General features: G+C 42.1%; 1 protein-coding gene across 3 annotated transcripts in view; it reads right to left on the bottom strand.

Moving 5' to 3' along the window:
• Window positions 1-22,056, bottom strand: part of kdm2aa (lysine (K)-specific demethylase 2Aa) — a 30,070-nt gene that overhangs the window by 5,503 nt on the left and 2,511 nt on the right. For 2 of the 3 annotated variants that reach the window (XM_051945423.1, XM_051945422.1), the window contains exons 2-21: window positions 21,206-21,344; window positions 19,201-19,279; window positions 19,040-19,086; window positions 17,858-18,036; window positions 17,668-17,774; window positions 16,727-16,820; window positions 15,823-15,976; window positions 15,307-15,422; window positions 15,106-15,232; window positions 13,566-13,807; window positions 12,703-12,780; window positions 11,454-11,581; window positions 10,008-10,131; window positions 8,849-8,977; window positions 7,315-7,398; window positions 6,882-7,127; window positions 4,012-4,044; window positions 3,819-3,924; window positions 2,937-3,548; window positions 2,678-2,843 (exon numbers count right to left, since the gene is read on the bottom strand). In XM_051945423.1, coding sequence (XP_051801383.1) covers window positions 2,678-2,843; window positions 2,937-3,548; window positions 3,819-3,924; window positions 4,012-4,044; window positions 6,882-7,127; window positions 7,315-7,398; window positions 8,849-8,977; window positions 10,008-10,131; window positions 11,454-11,581; window positions 12,703-12,780; window positions 13,566-13,807; window positions 15,106-15,232; window positions 15,307-15,422; window positions 15,823-15,976; window positions 16,727-16,820; window positions 17,668-17,774; window positions 17,858-18,036; window positions 19,040-19,086; window positions 19,201-19,279; window positions 21,206-21,344 — 2,990 coding nt within the window. The remainder of the gene's footprint in view (window positions 1-2,677; window positions 2,844-2,936; window positions 3,549-3,818; window positions 3,925-4,011; window positions 4,045-6,881; window positions 7,128-7,314; window positions 7,399-8,848; window positions 8,978-10,007; window positions 10,132-11,453; window positions 11,582-12,702; window positions 12,781-13,565; window positions 13,808-15,105; window positions 15,233-15,306; window positions 15,423-15,822; window positions 15,977-16,726; window positions 16,821-17,667; window positions 17,775-17,857; window positions 18,037-19,039; window positions 19,087-19,200; window positions 19,280-21,205; window positions 21,345-22,056) is intronic. The other variant, XM_051945424.1, reaches the window with a different exon arrangement.

Genomic DNA, 22,056 nt, shown 5'->3' with positions numbered 1-22,056 from the left:
AGCCAAGACATTACTATCAAACCTTAACACAGCAGTATCTGGAACAAAGACGTTACCACCAGACCACGACCCTAAGTCCTGGAAGCTGCTATGTAGGGTCTCAATGGACTGGATTTGTTTTTCCAGCACATCCCAGTTAGTTTGAGATCTGAGGCCAAGTCAACAACTTGAACATTTCGTAATGTTCCTCAAACCATTCCTGACCGATGCTGGCAGGGGAACATTATCCTGATAACAGGTCGTTGTCATCACGGAATACCGCTGCCTGGAGGGGTGCACATGGTGCGGTACTATTGGCGCTTTTCCACCAGCACCTACTTGGCTCTACTCAACTCACTTTGTGAGGTTTTCCATCTCTTTTAGTACCTGGTTCTATTTTAGTACCTAGTGGGCTGATTCCAAGCGAGCTGAGTCGTAAAAGCTGAAAAGTGTATTTGTGCTTGCCGTTTCTTACATTTTGCCGCCGTGCTATGATGACTCCACCCACGATGAGGAAAACGACCTACACACGTGGACAAAATTGTTGGTACCCCTCAGTTAAAGAAGGAAAAACCCACAATTCTCACTGAAATAACTTGAAACTCACAAAAGTAACAATAAATAAAAATTTATTGAAAATTAAATAATCAAAATCAGCCATCACTTTTGAATTGTTGATTAACATAATTATTAAAAAAACAAACTAATGAAATAGGGCTGGACAAAAATGATGGTACCCATAACTTAATATTTTGTTGCACAACCTTTTGAGGCAATCACTGCAATTAAACGATTTCTGTATTTGTCAATGAGCGTTCTGCAGCTGTCAACAGGTATTTTGGCCCACTCCTCATGAGCAAACAGCTCCAGTTGTCTCAGGTTTGATGGGTGTCTTCTCCAAATGGCATGTTTCAGCTCCTTCCACATATGTTCAATGGGATTCAGATCTGGGCTCATAGAAGGCCACTTTAGAATAGTCCAACGCTTTTCTCTCAGCCATTCTTGGGTGTTTTTGGCTGTGTGTTTTGGATCGTTGTCCTGTTGGAAGACCCATGACCTGCGACTGAGACCAAGCTTTCTGACACTAGGCAGCACATTTCTCTCCAGAATGCCTTGATAGTCTTCAGATTTCATCGTACCTTGCACACTTTCAAGACACCCTGTGCCAGATGCAGCAAAGCAGCCCCAAAACATTACTGAGCCTCCTCCATGTTTCACCGTAGGGACAGTGTTCTTTTCTTCGTATGCTTGGTTTTTGAGTCTATGAACATAGAGTTGATGTGCCTTACCAAAAAGCTCCAGTTTGGTCTCATCTGTCCAAAGGACATTCTCCCAGAAGCTTTGTGGCTTGTCAACATGCATTTTTGCAAATTCCAGTCTGGCTTTTTTATGAGTTTTTTTCAGCAGTGGTGTCCTCCTTGGTCGTCTCCCATGAAGTCCACTTTGGCTCAAACAACGACGAATGGTGCGATCTGACACTGATGTACCTTGGCCTTGGAGTTCACCTTTAATTTCTTTGGAGGTTGCTCTGGGCTCTTTGGATACAATTCCAACGATCCGTCTCTTCAATTTGTCATCAATTTTCCTCTTGCGGCCACGTCCAGGGAGGTTGGCTACTGTCCCGTGGGTCTTGAACTTCTGAATAATATGAGCCACTGTTGTCACAGGAACTTCAAGCTGTTTAGAGATGGTCTTATAGCCTTTACCTTTAAGATGTTTGTCTATCTTTTTTTTTCGGATGTCCTGGGACAATTCTCTCCTTCGCTTTCTGTTGTCCATGTTCAGTGTGGTACACACCTTTTCACCAAACAGCAGGGTGACTACTTGTCTCCCTTTAAATAGGCAGACTGACTGATTATGAGTTTGGAAACACCTGTGATGTCAATTAAATGACACACCTGAGTTAATCATGTCACTCTGGTCAATTAGTTTTCAATCTTTTATAGAGGTGCCATCATTTTTGTCCAGGCCTGTTTCATTAGTTTGTTTTTTTAAATAATTATGTTAATCAACAATTCAAAAGTGATGGCTGATTTTGATTATTTAATTTTCAATAAATTTTTATTTATTGTTACTTTTGTGAGTTTCAAGTGATTTCAGTGAGAATTGTGGGTTTTTCCTTCTTTAACTGAGGGGTACCAACAATTTTGTCCACGTGTGTATACCAAGCCAAGTTGAGCTGAGTAAGTGCTAATGGAAAAGCGCCTTATGTTTATGTCGGTACTCCATGTTAAAGGAACATTCCCATGGATTCAGGAGCCATGGTAACCGTACGCATCAGGCTGCACATGTTCAGATAGGTTTCTACTGTTGTCTGCTTTAAGTTTTCAGCAGTTTACGTTACAGTAGGCCTTCACACAGCCAGCTTTGGACACCATGACTCTTTAGCAGGTTCAGCCCTCCTTGGACCACTTCTGGTAGGGACTAAGCACTGCATAGGTCTTTGTAAAGTGTTTTTTTTGTAAAGTGTCCTTGGGTGTCAAGAAAAACAACTTTTTAGTTCTTGTTCAAGTTGTTCAGAACTATTCACGGCCACTTTGTCCTGCTTTCAACACATAAACTTCATGAACTGACCGTTTTCTTGCTGCATAATATTTCCCACAGCCTGACAAATTTTAATCTGTTGTTCATGTCTATAATCATTGGTTTTAACGTTGTGTATGATCCGTGTACAGAACTTAGATTAGCTGAGGTTTACCTGCCAGGTCCTCTCGGGGTGATGCTGTCGGCTATGAACTCGGTGCTCTTGAGTCGTGAATGTTTGGACAGAGCGGTCTTCCTCTGGATGAAACCCTGCTGACCTCCTCCACCCACTGCAGCTGTTCTTGGACCCATGGCTGCTTCTAACTTTGGAACTATGGACCCTGGGCAGTGAGAACAGCTCTGTTACATTCACTACGTTCATACTTTCAGCCCTCTTATTCACTTCCACACAAATGTAGATTCTGAATTCCTACCAGATTGTCTCTTGGCTTTGTGGGGGTGCTGCAGGGTGACCGTCAGGTAGGATCCGCTCAGCAGGTCGTCATTCAGATCAGACACCAGGAGGACTGGCGGTTCAGGGTCTGAATCCCAGCGCCCTTCCTCCTCCACCTCCTCCTCTTCCTCCTCTTCTTCGTCCTCCAGCATGTCCATCTCCTCCTCCTCAGGTTCAAACTCCTGCCCTTCGCTGTCCTCATCCTCGTCCTCATCGTCAGTCCGTTGCCTTCTTCTACGTCGACGATGCTGCCGCTCTTTGTCTCCGTCTTCGCTGTCGTCCTCCTCGTCTTCATCGTCGTCATCGTCGTCATCGTCGTCGTCATCTTCGGAGTCCTCAGAGTCGTCTCCTCTACGCTGCATCCTGGAGCCTCCTCGCAGTCGGACTCCTCGTCCCCTCCGTCCTCCCTCCCTCATGCCGATTCCTCGCTTCAACTTGAGGAGGGAGGAGGAGCCAGGAGTGACGAGGACTCCTCTGCTTCCTCTGTGGGCGGGGCCTCCTCTCAGCAGGCTTCGTCTGTTGGTGCTGAACGCCCTCCTGGAGGAGTGGCTCACTCCACGGGCCTGCAAACTCAGCTTTCTCTTCTGAGATGCTGCAAAGACGGATGGACAGATTGGACAGAAGATCAGAGGGCTGAACAACGAAGCCAGCTAGCTTACCATGGGGACTACTAGCTATAAATCATACCTTCATTACATTGAAACTCCGGCTTTAGGCTCAACCAAACCTAAGCTACGTGGACGTAAACATGAATTGAAATAGTATTTTTTTCTTTTGCAATGAATGAAGAGCAAAATGACCATTGCCATTGAAAGTAATAATTGTTAATAAAGGACTGAAGTGCAGTGTTTAACAGGCAGACCTTCATCATCGTCATCGCTGGCAGAGTCGTCTCCATCACGGCTGTGTTGCTGTCGTCGGTAAATCTTCGCCATACGAGCATCCAGCAGGGACGAAGACTTCCTCTTCTGGACACCAATAGGAATGAAGAGACATGAATTAAAAGTGCATTTATGAGTCTAAATATCCATCAACAACATCTCGCAGATGCTCACCGTTGAAAGGCCGTCACTTCTGTCACCTTTAGACTGTAGGGGGAAGAAGAAACACGTCACTATAACAAAAAACTGGGATAAAACTCTAGTCCAGGAGAGTCCAACTCATTCTAGTCCAGGTTCCACATTCAGCCCAGTTTGATCTGCAGTGGACCAGTTTTACTGTACGATCAAAAGGATAAAAATCAGATAAAGAAGACAAAAACAAAACATATATATTATATATTGCAAAAATGAGGTACAAAACGTCACAAAAATGAGACATAGTACGAAATAAAACAAGATTATTAGACAAACAAGTTACAAAGCAATAAAAAAAAAGGATGAACGACAAAAACGAGACAAAAAACACAAAATGGCACGCAAAACAATGAATAAAGCAAAACACAAAATGACAAAAATACGACAAAAACCACAAGCGAGACAAAAGGAAACACAAAACGATAAAAAATGTGAGACAATCGACAAGTCAGACAAAAAACCTACAAAATATTATAAAAATGAAACAAAACCTCAAAAAAATTTGACAAAAAGTTATAAAGGAACAAAAACACGGATAAACAAAAAATGAGACAAAAACACACAAAACAACGAATAATGTGAAACACAAAATGACAAAGACAAAAAAGGAAACAAACGACAAAAAATGACAAAAACATGAGACGAGCGTCTGAAAAAAAGAAAAAAAACAGGCAAAATATTTCAAAAATGAGACACAAAGACGACGATGTTCATTGTTCTTTTGTCATTTAGTGTTTTGCTTTATTCGTTGTTTTGCGTGCCGTTTTGTGTTTTTTGTCGACCTTTTGTCATTTTGATCGTATGGTAAAAACTGGAGATGAAACTGGTCTGAATGTGGAACCTGGACTAGAATGACTTGGACTCTCCTGTTCCAGTCGTATCTTTGGTGACTCGTCTTACAGACTTGGTGCAGTTACACTAAAGTTGTTGGCTTTCTGACATGAACGTGTTTCTTCAGTAAAGTCTATGGATTCTCAGTCTAAAAGTGTAATTCTAGCCGTGTGTTTGGGGTCCATCTCTGGTACCTGCTGGATGTTAATTTTGGGTTTTCCTTTCCATATGTCCATTTAGTTTGTGGAAAGCACCAGTTCTACACTATCCTCCAAACATACTTCATGTGAATGTTTTCAAACAGCTCAGTTTTTGTTTCATCTGATCAAACGGTCTCGTCTTTGTCCTTGTGATTAACAGCAAACTTCAGTCAAGCCTTAAGGTGACCCTTCTCACGGTGATGGAGAACGCCGTGTTCCAGCTGCTTCTAACTCACTGGAGACCTGCTTTTTGGTACTTCCTGGTTGAGTCTTGAGCATCCTGACCAGGAGGTGGTAGTGTAAGACTTTTCCTGACTGACACAGCTGTACCAGGCACTTTATACTGATTCTGCAATCTCTGGCTGCTTTCAAACTGCTCCAAGTGACTTTCCTGACTTGTTCAAGTCAATGATTTGCTTTTTCAGATGGGTGCCGAGTTTCTCAGACTTTCCCATTGTAGTGTTTATGGCTGAGTCTAACGAATGCATCTAATCACGATTTCTTTCGCTGAGCTTATACGTAAATACAGATTTATGTAAACACCTGGAGATAAAAGACGAAATGTTGATCTCTGATTCATCGCTTGATGTCAAACCCAAATGTAATTAAAGGAGCTGGCCTCACTGTTGTAGTGCGTTTGGGAGGATTGTACAGAAGTTAAATGTCCCATACAGCATTAACCCTCCTGTGGTCCTCATTTACAGGCACCAAAAAATATTGCTTCCTTGTCTGAAAAAAAATAAAATATCAAAAGTTTCAGCAAAAAAACTACCCAGATTTCAGAAAATTTGTAAAACCTTCAGGAAGAAAATTCTAATAATTCCTTTAAAGTTTCCCTTAAAAATTCTATTTTAAAAAAATTCCCCAAATTTCGCAAGAAAATTCTTTTAAATATTTTCAAAAAATGTGTAAAAAATCTTCCAAAAAATCCTAAAAATATCTAAAGTGATTACAGATATCAGTGAAACTTTAAATATGTTCTTTAAGAACATTCAGGGAAAAAAAATCAACCAAAATCCAGCGACATTTATTGGATTTTGGTTGATTTTTATGTGAATGTTCTTAAAGAAACATTTAACATTTCTTTTCCCCACAAAAAAATGTCAAGATTTTTTCTCCTTTTTGTGTTGTTTGTCAGACTTTTGTAATTTTGTGTTTCTTTTTTGTCTCGCTTATACTTTGTCTGTTTTTTGTCATTTTGTCTCATTTTTTTAATGTTTTGTTTTTGTCTTTTTTGTGGTTTGTCTCGTGTTTTTGTTGTTTTGTCTCCCAAAATGTTGAATTTTTCAGTTTTTAACATTTCGTTTTTCCACCAAAAAATGTTCAAACGTTTCCCAAAAATGTTGAAAATGTGGACATCAGAAGTTTCACTGTGAAAATACTTATTTTTTCCTGCATTTTCAAACTTGAAAACGGTTCAATCTGACCGTAGGACGACACGAGGGTTAATGACGTGTGATAGCAGGAATATATTACTCATTAATGGGGATTACCAAAACCAAATGTGAACAATACAAACAGGATCAATAAGTTTGTCTGTACAGTACATCTGCTGTTCTCATCAGTTTAGCTACAATTAGCGCTCATTTACTGATGAAACCAAGGAAACATGGAGATGGAGAAACAGGACAGAAACCAATTTCAGCTGCAGACAGCCTCAAAATGAAAAGAGGAACAGTGGAGAGAAGAGGCGGCGCTAAACTGAACCTTTAAACAAATTCAGGCACTGAATCCTCTCTGGATAAAGATGGAAAGGAAAATGGGGTAGGGTCCACGCAACAGATGGAAAATGTCCACAAAGCAGGCGGCACCTCTCACCAGTCTCGAGCTGATTGGCTGAGAAGGCAGAGGGGCCGCCACCAATAGAAGTGAGGCTGAGGAGGAGGAGGAAGAGCAGGAAGGAAGAGGAGGAGGAGGGAAGAAACCACAGCGGACAACCTCCCCGTCCTGCTGGGAGCCCATAGGACCCCCTAAAGCAGCGGAGGGCCCGGGGCCCAGCCTGAGGACCAGGGGGCCGTGGGGACGGACGTGGCCAGCAGCCAACGATTCATCGCTGCCCGACGACTGACGAAGTTAAAGTCAAAGAAAACAAAGCAACCAAACAACAACAACAGAAAACATTGAGTAGGTCATGAAGAACAAACAGGAGACACAGAATACCCGTTAGCTGAGACACACTGCAGCCCAGCATGTCCCAAGGATTAATAAACACATGAATCATCGTACATGTAGTATTATGTTTAACATTTACCTCTGGATCTGTGATCCCCTGGACACACTTTGGACACTCCCAGCAGCTGGGCAGGTCTTTGTTCACCACTCCTTCACCCCGAACCTGTACAGGCAGAAGCAGACAGTTATTTATTATTTAGACCAGAGGATCCACCATGAGGCCCGTGGTCCAAAAGTGGTCCTCCAGAGGGTCCACCATGAGGCCCATGGTCCAAAAGTGGTCCTCCAGAGGGTCCACCATGAGGCCCATGGTCCAAAAGTGGTCCTCCAGAGGGTCCACCATGAGGCCCATGGTCCAAAAGTGGTCCTCCAGAGGGTCCACCATGAGGCCCGTGGTCCAAAAGTGGTCCTCCAGAGGGTCCAACATGAGGCCCGTGGTCCAAAAGTGGTCCTCCAGAGGGTCCAACATGAGGCCCGTGGTCCAAAAGTGGTCCTCCAGAGGGTCCACCATGAGGCCCGTGGTCCAAAAGTGGTCCTCCAGAGGGTCCACCATGAGGCCCATGGTCCAAAAGTGGTCCTCCAGAGGGTCCAACATGAGGCCCATGGTCCAAAAGTGGTCCTCCAGAGGGTCCACCATGAGGCCCGTGGTCCAAAAGTGGTCCTCCAGAGGGTCCACCATGAGGCCCATGGTCCAAAAGTGGTCCTCCAGAGGGTCCAACATGAGGCCCATGGTCCAAAAGTGGTCCTCCAGAGGGTCCACCATGAGGCCCGTGGTCCAAAAGTGGTCCTCCAGAGGGTCCACCATGAGGCCCATGGTCCAAAAGTGGTCCTCCAGAGGGTCCACCATGAGGCCCGTGGTCCAAAAGTGGTCCTCCAGAGGGTCCAATCAAAGTGTAAAAATTACAGAGAAGACATTAACTGCAGATTGTAAATTAGTAAAACTATAAATTTAAAATCATTTCTAGACCATGACAAGCTGTTTGGATTTTTGTCCCTTTTTTGTTTCATTTCGTGTTGATTGTCTAACTTTTGTTTTTTATATTTTACGCCTCATCTTTATTATTTTTGGTCTTTTTTTATCTGACTCTTGTCGTTTTGATCACACGGTAAAAACTGGTCCACTGCAGATCAAACTGGGCTGAATGTGGAACCTGGACTAAATGAGTTGGACTCTCCTGATAGAGAATGAATGAAAAAGAGGAACAAGGAAATAATAAAAACTAAAATATAAAGAGTAGAACCGTGTTTCCACACAGATGATATCAGTGCCATCATAGGATTCAGTAAATTTCTTCTCTTTCACTTTTAAGAAGAACTAAATGCACTGACAGTATTTTTACTGTGTACTTTTAACGGTTTTACTTCTAAGTACTTGTTCTAAGACTGTTCACTGCTGTCCCAGGTGGAGGTGAACAGGGATGATTACTGCTGAACAACTTGACATTTCAGACTACTTTTTTGATTTACTGTGAACTTTGAGGTCATTACAGATCCTAAGTGAGAACTCAGCTCCACAGCAGAGCCTCCTGTCCCAGATATGACCCTCCAGTGAACGGTTAACAGTAGATACGGTGCAGCATCCAGCACAGGGACTAGTGAGTGAGCTGGTGTACCGTAAGGCAGGCAGGATGGACGATCTGAGCACAGTTGGAACACTCCATCAGGGTAAGGGAAGGGTCTCCAGTCTCCTCCTGGTTGGGCTCCTTGCAGATCTCACAGACTGCAGACAGAGGAAGGCCGGGCTGGAGGAGGCAGAAGGTACAGAGAAGCAACGTTCAGCTTCAAGACAGCGCTTTAGAAACAAACAACAATAAGAGTACTGCTGCTGTGACTCGTCATCCTAAACATTCTGACACAAATAAATGCTCCAGTCTTCTGGAAATGACAAGTCCATGCCAAAGCCCAGTGCTGAATGGGTCCGTCTTTTATTTCCATGTTCACTTCCTCGTCTACTTGTTTTGCATACAGATGTTTGAGCACTGCGGTGTGGGATGAGGACAGTATTTACTGTGTTTGGATCGACACCGACAGAGTGGTCAACCCTCTGAACTTAGAAGAAATACTTTTCAATAAAACCTAAACTCAGCGTTTGAGTTTTGCTGGAATGCACTGATGTCTTAACCCTCCTGTTGTCTTCATTTACAGGCACCAAAAAATATCGTTTCCTTGACTGAAAAAAATCCAAAAATTCAGCAAAAAATCCCCCAAATTCCTGAAAATTTGCAAACCTTCAGATTCAGAAACCTTTATTCAATCAAAAAGGCACATAGAGCAGTCAGTGCAGCAATGACACGATAAGAAACAGCAATAAATATATGTGCAAATATAGAGCAGTAATAAGAAGAATAAAAATTAAAAAGAGAAGGAAGAAAAATCCAGTCATTCCTCAAAAGCTTCCCTTAAAATTTTATTTTAAAAAACCCTCAAATTTGGCAACAAAATTCTTGTAAACATTTTCCAAAAATGAATGAAAATCTTCAAAAAAAATCCAGAAAATATCTAAAATAATTGCATATATAGCAGTAGAAGTTCTGATATTTTCTTTAACAACATTCAGAAAAAAAAACAACCAAAATCCAGTAAAACTACATTTCTTTTTTCCCCAACACAAAAATGTCGAAAATGTGGACAAGTTTCACTGTGAAAATACATTTTTCCCACATTTTCAAACTTTAAAACGGGTCGGTTTGACGTGCAGGACGCCACCAGGGCTAAAGTCTATAAAAACAGAGCTTAGTTTTGTACATTTATTCTAAAATGATTGTGACTTACAGAGAGACACTGGCGCAGCACACAGGTCTGTTTGAGCTTTCCTGGACCTCCAAACTTCTTCATGTCTCTGCAGAAGTTGCAGTCTCCACATTCTGGCCTCATGCAGGCTTCACAGCGCTTACATCTGCAGAGGGCGATGAAACACACAAAAACACAGGAATCATTACAGGACTGGGCCGTCGGTCTGATTTGGATCACACGACATTTTCAGAGGAGGTCACAAATAATTCAAGGATCAAGTGGTTAGATTCTGGCAGTGATGCAGCTTCTAGTGTGGATCCACGGATTCAACAAAAAAATGGTTCAAAATTACTTAAAATTTGCCCACATTAACTGAAAATTATCTAAAATGACTTAAAATGTGTCTAAAATGAGAAAACAATTGTCCAAAATGACTAAAAAGTTTGTAAAATGACTCAAATCGATCCAAAATGATCAACAATTTGTCCAAAATGACTTAAGATTCCAAATGACCTAAACACTGGTCTAACATGACTAAGAAGTGACCAAAAACTGTCCACACTGACTCAAAGTTTGTCTAAAATAACAACATTTACCAAAATGTCTAAAGATTTTCCAAAACAACAAAACATTTGGTCCAAAATGACTCAAAATTTAACCAAAATGACAAAACATTTGTCCAACATGTCTAGAAAATTTTCCAAAACAACTTTAGAAATAAAGTTGTATTGGATTAAAAAATGACCAAGAATTGCTTCAAAATGACTGAAAAGTTTACAAAATAACTCAAATCTATCCAAAATGACCAAAAATGGACCAAAATGGTTCAAAATTCGTCTGAAATGTCTAAATTTTTTTTCAAAAGAACTAAAAAGTTCATCTAAAATTCCTCAATATTTATAGTCTGGATCCACGGATTAGTTAAAGATTTCTGTATCATTACCAGATAGCAGCACAGTGCCACTGTAACCATGACAACCAGTCAACACTACATCAGCTGATTGTGATGCTACTACAAATCCACCTCTGAGGACTTATCAGGACTTATCCATCAGAAATGATCCAAGGAACAGCTGATTAAACTGTGGGGGTGTTTCTGAGTCACATACATATTTAGATCATGTGATCCGGTATCTGTACATAACATACACATGTATGACACACACCTGTGGGTACATCTAAATTATATAGACACATTCTACGTGCTGTGATCGCTGCCGTGATTTTTTTCAAGATTTCATCCGTCAGAACCACTACGCCTGAGCAGCCTTGGAGGACTTAGCAGCCAGTCATAAAACAGCTCTCCTCCCTGGGATGTCTGCAGCGTCTTATTGAAATGTACAGACTTTGCAGCACCACACAAAGGATTCTCAAACAGACGGCCAGAAGGTTCCTGCTTTAATAAACCGTGGCTCCTCCGATGGTTAAAACCTGAGCTTGGCCCAGCACTGACAGACGTGCGCACACACGTGCACGGTTTGTTACCTGACCCTGCGCCGCCTCAGCACAGACATGGAGGACGCTGGTTTCTGAGGTCGTGGGATGATGGGAGTGGAGGTCAGTTTAGGACGAGGAGGTGGTGGAGGAGGAGGAGGAGGCTGGTACCAGGAGGGCTGGAGGACGGAACAGAAACAACAGAACATCATCATCATCATCATCATCCAGGGTTTGATTCAAACACAACGTCTGACTGCAGCAAGACGTGACGCCACAAGTATGGAGTGTTCTTATTTCAGTACTTGTACACAAAAATATCAGTTTAACTTAGGAGAACAAACCTGCATTTGCATGTCTGTTCAAAATAACAAAAGTTGCTGAAATAAAAGATTAAATAAAGACATTAAAGAAAGTAATTCTGCAAATATTTTCTTTATTTTTCTTAGACATTTTGGACAAATTCTGAGTCATTTTGAACCAATTGCTAGTTATTTTGGATAAAAAATTTTTGCCATATTGGGAATTTTTTTGGTCATTTTGGACAAATTTTATTCATTTTAGACCAATTTCTTAGTTATTTTGAAAAGTTTTTAGTCATTTTGGAGGAAATATTTTTTGGTCATTTTGGACACTTATTTTGTCATTTTGGGCAGATTTGAGTCATTTTAAACCAATTCCAGTTGTTTTAGAAACATTTTAGACATTGAGTCATTTTTCAGTTCATGTTGGCATATTTTATGTAATTTTGAACCATTTGTTGTTGAATCCGTGGATCCAGACTATAAGCTGCATCACTGCCAGAATCTGATCACTTGGTCCTTAAATCATTTCTGACCTTCACTGAAAATTTCATCCAAATCCGTTGGTCCGTTTCTGAATAAGGTTGCTGACAGACAGTTAAACTCAACTTTAATTCTTTAAAATTATTTCTAAAATTAGACGTAATTCATGCCAATTAATTCAATAAAACCAGTAGCTCACGTAACATTAATGCAGAAAATCTATTTTTATGTATGATAATTTTATGGTTTCTTCGCCAAGATTATTTTTTCAACAAATACACATCTTAAAAATAACAACTATAAGAGGAACAAAGCAAAACACATTTACAACCAACAGCTCCTTCCAACCAGCGGCAGGAACAAACCCCACATAAACCACTTACTACCTTAAATAAATAAAATCAACAAAGGCTCCTTAAATGTCTTCCTGCTCCCTTTGTTTGTCCCTTAATGCCATTACTTGATATTTCTCCACCATAACTCTGGTGTTTCTGCTCAGATTTAAGGCCGTTTACCCTCTTTGGCCACTTGACGATGGGTTTTCCAGTGTAGGACAGATTGGGATTGTCGCTGGCATGTTCCTTCAGCAGCGCCTGAGGATAGCGGTGGAGCAGAGAGGAGAAAAACGAACAGAAGAAAAGGGTTTAGTAACGGGGTGGGGGGGTCGGTTAGTCTGCGGGTGGGTCGGACATTAAAATGGTAAACGGTTGTATTTATATAGCGCTTTTACCCAAAGCGCTTTACATGATGCGTCACATTCACCCATTCACACACACATTCACACACTGATGGTGGAAGCTGCCATGCAAGGTGCTAACCATAACCCATCAGGAGCAATTAGGGGTTAGATGTCTTACTCAGGGACACCTCGACATGAGCACAACGGGCCGAGGATCGAACCAGAAACCTTCCAGTTACAAGACGGCCACTCTACCCACTGATCCAACCCACCCACCGTTGGATCGGTGGGTGGGTTGGCAGGCGAGTTGGTGTGTCGGTCTGACTGGGGGGCGTCAGTAGGACAATCGGCGGGTAGGACAGTCGGTGGGTAGGACAGCCGGCCGGTAGGACGGTTGTCGGGTAGGACAGTCGGTCGGTCGGTCGGTATGACGGTGGGTAGGACACTCGGCCGGTAGGACAGTCGGCCGGTAGGACAGTCGGCCGGTAGGACAGTCGGCCGGTAGGACACTCGGTCGGTAGGACACTCGGTCGGTAGGACAGTCGGCCGGTAGGACAGTCGGCCGGTAGGACACTCGGTCGGTAGGACAGTCGGCCGGTAGGACAGTCGGCCGGTAGGACAGTCGGCCGGTAGGACAGTCGGTGGGTGAGTGGGTCAGTCAAAATGGAGTGACACCAAAGTGACACACAGTGACAGTACCTTGATGGTAGTGATGAGGGCTGGGGCGTTGTGTATCCCTGCTGGGACACACTTCTTATTGGAGGGCAGAGCTTCCAGTTTACCCAGCAGGTTCCACAGTCCCTCCACCTCCAGAGGGGTCAGATGGACCGTAGCTGAAGCTTGATCAGCCGGCTGTCCTGAATCATCTTCATCGCTGTCTTCACTTTCCTCCTCCTTTACCTGATCACTGGCAGGATCTGAGCCGGCTGGGTTCTTCAGACCTTAGAGAAGAAGTTGTACACATTTATTTATGACCGATCTACACAGAAGACACGGGCTGGACCGGCATGTGTTCTACCCAAAGAGTTTGATATCCAACATTTACTCAACAAAAACAAAACAAGTTATTTCAACATTGTGAAAGCCATTGGGCTTCTACAGGTTGATGATGAACCTTTTGTTCACAGTTCCCTCTGGTTCTCTGCAGTCATCCTTTCTGTCTCGGTTGTGTTGCTTCAATTCTTTTTCAAACATTCATTTTGTGTCTCGCTGTGGGGAACCTTCTGAGCAGCAGAACAGGGACAGCTCTGTCATCAGTGCATTAAGGGTTTATCAATGATCAGAATCTTTCATTTGTGCCTTAGATTAAATATAAAACACACCTCACTCTGAATCTGTAACTAATGGAAATACACATCGTAACTTAGAATAAAGCCGTAACAGGTAGAGAGGTTCCAGCTGACATTAAAGCTAGCAGCTGAGTGTAAAACAACACTGTTGGGCAACATGTTGGAGGACGTCTCATCCACGTTTTGAGAGACAATCCTGGACTCTCTAGACCAGAGGGTCCACCATGAGGCCCGTGGTCCAAAAGTGGTCCTCCAGAGGGTCCAATCAAAGTGTAAAAATTACAGAGAAGACATTAACTGCAGATTGTAAATTAGTAAAACTATAAATTTAAAATCATTTCTAGACCATGACAAGTTGTTTGGATCAGAAAGTAAAATACTGGATTGTTCTTTGTTCTTTTGTGTCTCATTTTTGTAATATTTGTCTTCTGTCATTCGTCTCATATTTTTGTTGTTTTGTTTCTGGTTTTGTCGTTTTATGTTTCCTTTTGGTCTTTTGTCATCTTGTGTTTTGCTTTATTTGTCGTTTTGTGTTTTTTTTGTCTCGTTTTTGTTGCTTTGTAACTTTTTGTCTAATTTTTTCTCTCTTTTGTTTTATTTGGCGTCGTTCGTCTCATTTTTTTGACGTTTTGTGTCTCATTTTCACAATATTTTGTATTGTTTTTTTGATCATGTAGTAAATCTGGTCCACTGGAGACCAGACTGGGCTGAATGTGGAACCTGGACTAAAAGGAGCTGACACCTCTGCTCTGGAAGTTCCTCGTACTTCACGCAAAAATGACTCAGTAGAACAAACACGTCAAAGTTAAGATTTTGCTTCATAATAAGTGTTAATAATTCTAACGTCTATCACTCCAAATATCAGTTCTTGGTCTCCTTGTCTACCGATAATCACGTTTAGCGTATAAACACACAGCAGTGATTGACTTGGAGGATGTCCGAGTACGTACCGATGCCCAGCGAGTGTTTCTGGAACTCTGGTGTGAGGTAGGAGGTCCTGGTTAGACTGAAGACGTAGCGTTCCAACACGTACCAGCACATCTCATAGAAGAAGGGGTAGCGGAACTTCACTGGGACCTGCAGGCGAGGTTCAGAGCACTGTAAATACATAAATCACTTTATCTACAGCCTACAGGAGAGTGTGTACCTACTCGTGTTCTGTCCTCTATGTTACAGATGTTCAGCTGCATCGGGATGTTGAAGCTGTGCAGGAAGTTTCCCCCAAACACCAACGAGTCCACGGGGGTGTAGACGGCATGGATCCAACCTGAGGATTACATCTACGTTAATACTCTACTGTAGCTCAAATTCACTGATGCAGTCTGTAATTAATATCATCATCATCACATCAGCTGGACGACGAGTTTGATCTGCAGGGGCCAGTTTGTACTCTGTGATCAAAACGACTAAAGGCAGATAAAAAAAAAAGACAGAAAAACAGAGAATACTGTGAAAATGAGACACAAAATGTCAAAAAATGAGACAAAATAAAACAACAAGAGAGACAAAAAACAGACAAACAAGTTACAAAGCAACAAAAAATGGACAAGCAACAAAATTGAGATGAAAAAAACCCCACAAAACGGCACACAAAACACAAATAAAGCAAAACACAACATGACAAAGATAAGACTAGACGGGCCTCATGTTGGACACCTGTGGAGTACCTGAGGGGATGATGAAGGTGCAGCCGTGCTTCAGTTCAATCCTCTGGCAGTCTGAAGCTCGGTCTCCAAGGAAAACGTCTCCTTGTTTCCCCGACAGCACCCAGTTCTCGTACAGCTCCAGGTTCTGAGGAGTCGGAGGGATCAGCCAGAAGACCTGAGGAGGCACACCTGGAGCTCAAAACACCTTCTGGACTTCAGCAGCACGACACCACCTTTTAGGTACTGACTCTTCTACGCGTGTCGTCATGTTCTGCTCTCACATCCTTTAACCCTTTACGCTTCAGTGCGTCGTAGGTGTACTGCCGGCGGTACACCTACTAATTTGCATAGGAATTTCAAGAATGTCCGACGGCTGCAAACGCGATTATACAAACACTATACGCCGATGGAAAGCTTAGATTCTCATGAATCCGCCGGTATAAACCACTTTCAGATGCGATTACCACAGCGGGTGAGAAAAACACATTTGTCCGACAAAAACAAATATTCATCCATCCGTTCTCTATACACGGCTTCAACGCACACAGCGCGACTCACATTTCCGGGTTTATTATTACACACAAAAAAAATATTCCACAACAAACGGCCATAATCCAACCTTTTACATCAGATGACACAAGCCAGTAAACTATTTTGTCCAAAACATGTCCTGAAGTCGTATAAAATTCACGAATCGGTCGTTTTCAAGGAAATGCACCTCGCGATGCCCGTCCAATATTCCCTGTATTTTTCGTAATTTTTTTATTTAAAAATAGAATATTAGCGATTTTTTTGTACTGAAAACGGCTGGAATTGACTGAAGCTTAAAGGGTTAAGGTCATCAGATGATTATTCGTGTTCTGAGTGAATGGAGGAGTCTGACAGAAAACAAGAAGAGGCGTTTCTCCAACTCCTCCTGTCTCACCTTGCTCCCTCTCAGGATGTGATACCACACCGAGGTTCCTCCAAAGTCGATGTGGAAGTCTGTGTAGCAGCCTTCAACACTCATCAGGCAGTATCTGTGGGGAAACACAACCTCAGCAACGCTACGTCCAAGTCAGGTAAGAAAAAAGACAAAATATTACAAAAATGAGACACAAAACGACAAAAAAACATGGGACAAACGACATGAAACAACAAAGAAAGAGAAAAAATTACAGCGACAAAAAAATGGAGAAACGACAAAAACGAGACAAACACAAAATGACACGCAAAACAATAAAAAGGAAGCAAAACACGTGGGATTAGAAAAAATGACAAAGATGAGACAAACGACAAAATTCAGACAAAAACAACAACAAAAAAACAACAAAGGCAAAATGTTCTGCGTCTTTGCGCTGTGTTTCTATTTATTCTGGACTGTCTTTAAACTGTTTTTCTCTCATTTGGAGCTGTTTTAACTGTGAACTTTCCCCACTGTGGGATCAATAAAGTTTATCCTATCTTACAAAAATGAGACACAAAATGACAAAAAAATGACACAAAATAAAATAAAAAGAGACAAAAAAATTAGACATACAAGTTAGAAAGCAGCAAGAAAACAGACAAACGACAAAAAACAGCACGCAAAACAGCGAATAAAGCAAACCACAAAATGACAAAATGAAGAGAAAAAACATGCGAGACGAAAAGGAAACGCAACACGACAAAAACATGAGACGACGACAAAAATCAGACAAAAGAAAGCAACAAAACTAGACAAGATATTACGAAAATGAGACAAAACGACAAAAAAATTGACAAACGACAGAAAAAGAAAAAAAAGAAGCAAAAAAGTGGACAGACAACAAAAAGGAGACAAACAGGAAACGGGACAGGACGTGATGACAGACTTCCTGGTCTACAGAGGACAGTCTACAGCCATACTTCTGGACTTTGGGGTACTGCATGTCGTTGATACAGTTGGTGGAGTCTCTCTGTCTCTCCTTCAGGTGACGAGGCCACATGTTGTCCACCCAGTCGATCAGATCCACCTTCATGAGGACACACAGGAGGACAATTACTCCAACGACACATCCAGCTCTGAGGTCTTCATCTAAACAGAACGTCTACGTACCGTGGAAGGTCTCTTGACCAGGTTCTCCAGCTTGGTGTGGCTGAACTCCAAGCTGATGACGTTGTAGAGCTTCTCTCTCTGAGACGGAGGGGTCTCGTAGTAGCGCGTCCACTGGGCCATGGACATCTCCGTCCCCTTCTGGGTGCTGACGTCCATCACGTCTATCATCCGTCTGCTACCTGAGAGGGTTCACAGCAGGAGGTGAGGTCAGCAGAGCAGCCAGAACACAGTTCAGTGGCAGTTTGCACAGGAATGATGGAGCTCTGAGCAGGACAACTGAACGTTTATCAGGATAAAAAGAGAAAATGTCAATCATTATGATGAAAAATGCACGTACTGACTACTAGTTTAGGATTTATAAACTGTTAGGGACAATTATTTGTAATAGATGAACTCATTAATGTAAAGATTAGTTCTGAGGGTGTTAAACTCATTCTAGTTCAGGGACCGGACCATTTTTACTATAAGACCAAAACGACTAAAGTGAGATTAAAAAAGACCAAAAAACAACAAAGAGAAACAAAATGTTACAAAAGTGAGACACAAAATGACAAAAGAACAACCTAGTATTTTACTTTCTGATCCAAACAACTTGTCATGGTCTAGAAATGATTTTAAATTTATAGTTTTACTAATTTACAATCTGCAGTTAATGTCTTCTCTGGAATTTTTACACTTTGAGGGCCGGATTGGACCCTCTGGAGGACCACTTTTGGACCACGGGCCTCATGTTGGACCCTCTGGAGGACCACTTTTGGTCCACGGGCCTCATGTTGGACCCTCTGGAGGACCACTTTTGGTCCACGGGCCTCATGTTGGACCCTCTGGAGGACCACTTTTGGTCCACGGGCCTCATGTTGGACCCTCTGGAGGACCACTTTTGGACCACGGGCCTCATGTTGGACCCTCTGGAGGACCACTTTTGGACCACGGGCCTCATGTTGGACCCTCTGGAGGACCACTTTTGGACCACGGGCCTCATGGTGGACCCTCTGGAGGACCACTTTTGGACCACGGGCCTCATGTTGGACCCTCTGGAGGACCGCTTTTGGACCACGGGCCTCATGGTGGACCCTCTGGAGGACCACTTTTGGACCACGGGCCTCATATTGGACAGTCCTGGTTCAGTTCATACGTTCAGTGAAACATGATGAGCGATTCTTCTGCCGTTTTCTGTCTTACCAACAAACATCTTGACATCGTTGACGGTGAAGTCTGGATCTGGCATCCTGCAGAAAGAGAAGGTGTGGTTAACATGTCCGGTCATGTGTGACTTCTGAGAGAACAGCAAACAAATCTAAAGCGCTGGACCTAGTGGAGTCCAGACAGTTGGCTGAACTCACCTGATTCCCAGTCCGTCGGGCTTCTCAAACAGGATGGGGTCCCTCAGGCCGCCTCTCTGGACGAACTCGTACGTGAGCTCTGAGAAACACACAAACACACACGACTAAACACGCCTGAGAAAAAACACTCGCCTTTTTGTGTTTTTTCGTCTCACTTGCGTTTTTCGTCTATTTTTTGTTTTGTCAGTTTTTGTCTCGTTCTCGTCGTTGGTCCATTTTTTCTAACTTTTGTCAGTTTTGTCGTTTCATTTGCCACATTTTTTGTTCTCGTTGTAATATCGTGTCTTGTCTGTTGTCTTTTTTTGTCTGACTATTACCGTTCATCTCATGATTGTCTTTTGTGTAGTCTATTTTTTTGTTGTTTTGTTTCTCATTTTTGTCGTTTTGTGTTTTCTTTTCGTCTCGTTTGTGGCTTTTCGTCGTATTTTTGTCATTTTGTGTTTTTGTCTCGTTTCTTTTGTTTGTCCATTTATCTGTTGATTGTAACTTTTTCATTTTTTTTGTCTCATTTTGCGTCTCAGTTTTGTAATATTTTGTCTTTTTTGTCTGACTTTTGTCGGTCGTCTCATGTTTTTGTCATTTTGTGTTTCCTTTTTGTCTCGCTCGTGTTTTTCATCTTATTTCTGTCATTTTGCCTTTTGTTGTCTTGTCTAACGTTTGTGTCATTTTGTGGGGTTTTGTTGTTTGTCCATTTTTTCCCTTTTGTTTTGCTTCGTTTCACTGTGTCTCATTTTTGTAATTACCTCCCGGCAAAACTGCGAAAGGACAAACTGCGAAGCTATTGTTTTCAGCTGCATGGTCTTGCTTGCTTGCGTGTTTGTCTGTAACACTTTGGTTTCCGCACGAAAACTCCATAAAATCTTGATGTAGCCTCACCATATTTGGTACACAGGTCTACCATAACAAGACACAGGTCAAGTTCGCATTTGGTGACCGTGACCTCATTTTCAAGGTCACAGGGGTCATCTTTGTCGCTGGGCGGTCCAAGTTTGGTAAAACTTCTTGTTTTGTGTTTCGCTTTATTCATTGTTTTGTGCTTTTTTTGTCTCACTTGTGTTTGTCCATTTTTTTGTTTCTCCCTTTTGTCATTTTTGTCAAATGTTTCTCGTTTGTCCGTTGTTTTACCACTTTGGAACTTTTTCGTTACATTTTTGTCTCTGATTGTTTTGTTTCGTGTCGTTTGTCAAAGTTTTTATCGATTTGTGTTTCACTTCATTCACCCTTTTGTGTTTGTCTCCATGGTGTTGTTGGTCTATTTTTTGTCATTGCGTTTCCTTTCCGTCTCGCTTGCGTTTTGTCTTATTTCTGTCATTTTGTTTTGTGTGCAGTTTTTTAGTTTTGTGTTTTTTTTGTCGCTTTGTATATTTTTATCTTATTTTTCTTTTATTTCGTGTTGTCTCATTTTTGCCATTTTCTTTCTTGTTTTGCGTCTCACTGTTGTCATATTTTGTTCTGTTTTTTGTCTCGTTTTTGTCATTTTGTGTTTTGCTTTCTTCATTGTTTTGTGTGCTTTTTTTGTCATTTTGTGTCTTTTTGTCGCTTTGCAACTTTAATACCAAATTTTTGGTCTTTTTTGTTTTGTTTCACGTCGTTTGTCTCATTTTTTGTGATTTTGTTTCTCACGTTTGTCATTTTTTATCTCATTTGTGTAATATTTGTTCTCATTTTTGTCGTTTGTCCTTGTTTTTAATCGCTTTGTGACTTTTTTTGTCTAATTCTTTGTCTCTTTTTGTTTTGTTTGTGTCGTTTGTCTCATTTTTTTGTCGTTCTGTTTGTCGCTTTCGTCCAGGAAAACTCTTTTTGTGTTTATATGTGCAGAGTTGAGGCATTTCCCTGAGTGCTACCGTGGTTTAAAGACATACATCTTGATAAACGTGGCTGAGCTTTGGCACTGAACCAGCTCTAGCGTCTGACTACAACCTGCTGGGGAGGGCTATAAAGTCCTGAACTGTGATCACCTGGAGGTGAGCGTTTGAGGGTTTAACTTCAGCAGCAGCTCTCCTACCTCTGCCCTCCATCCGAACCACCCGGTCAGAGCTGAACCTCTGACTGATGACCTTCTCCTCCAGGTCAAACATCCTCCTTCCGTCAATCTCCTCGTCCGAGATGCCGTCGTCATGGTAACGTCTCCGGGTACCTGCCCGCTAGGAAGATTGACAGAAGGGCAGATAGGTGAATGAGAAAGGGGCAGTAAAGAGAGGGGGCATTCCTGCAGCTGAAACAACAGATGAGAGAGAATAAATCTGAGTTTCAGACTAAACTGGACATCCTGGGACGTGTGCTGAGAGTCTGACAGATGAACTGACTGACATCTTTAACATCTCCTCAGTCAGGACACGGTCTCCAGACGCTTCCAAACATCCACCAGGTCCAGCTGTGTCCTGTCTGAATGACTGTCGCCGTCACACTGATACCGACTGTGATGAAGAATTCTGAACGACTCGTTAAACGTCACCGCCAGCCTCCCTGCATCACTCCACCCCCTTCAGGTCGCTGACCGTCCCAAACGCTTCGAGATGAACTCATTCATGTAAGATTCGTGAAAATGAGACACTAAAAAGCCCCCAAAAATGAGACAAACAACTGGAAATAAAACAAAAAAAGAGACAAAAAATTAGACAAACAAGTTGCAAAGCAACAAAAAAGAAGGCTAAACGACAAAAAACACAAAACGCAAAATGACAGGAATAAGACAAAAACACAAGCGAGACAAAAAGGAAATGAGAAAGACAACAACAAAAACACGAGATGAACGACAAGAACAAAAACAAGACAAAATATTACAAAAATGACACACAAAACGAGCCAACAAAATTCAACAAAAAGTTACTAAGCGACAAAAAAAGTAAAATGGAA

The sequence above is a fragment of the Acanthochromis polyacanthus genome, chromosome 3 (assembly GCF_021347895.1).
Source record: "Acanthochromis polyacanthus isolate Apoly-LR-REF ecotype Palm Island chromosome 3, KAUST_Apoly_ChrSc, whole genome shotgun sequence".
Taxonomy (NCBI): Eukaryota; Metazoa; Chordata; class Actinopteri; family Pomacentridae; genus Acanthochromis; species Acanthochromis polyacanthus.
The sequence above is the reverse complement of the archived record's forward strand: the minus strand, read 5'-3'. Positions and strand labels throughout refer to the sequence as shown.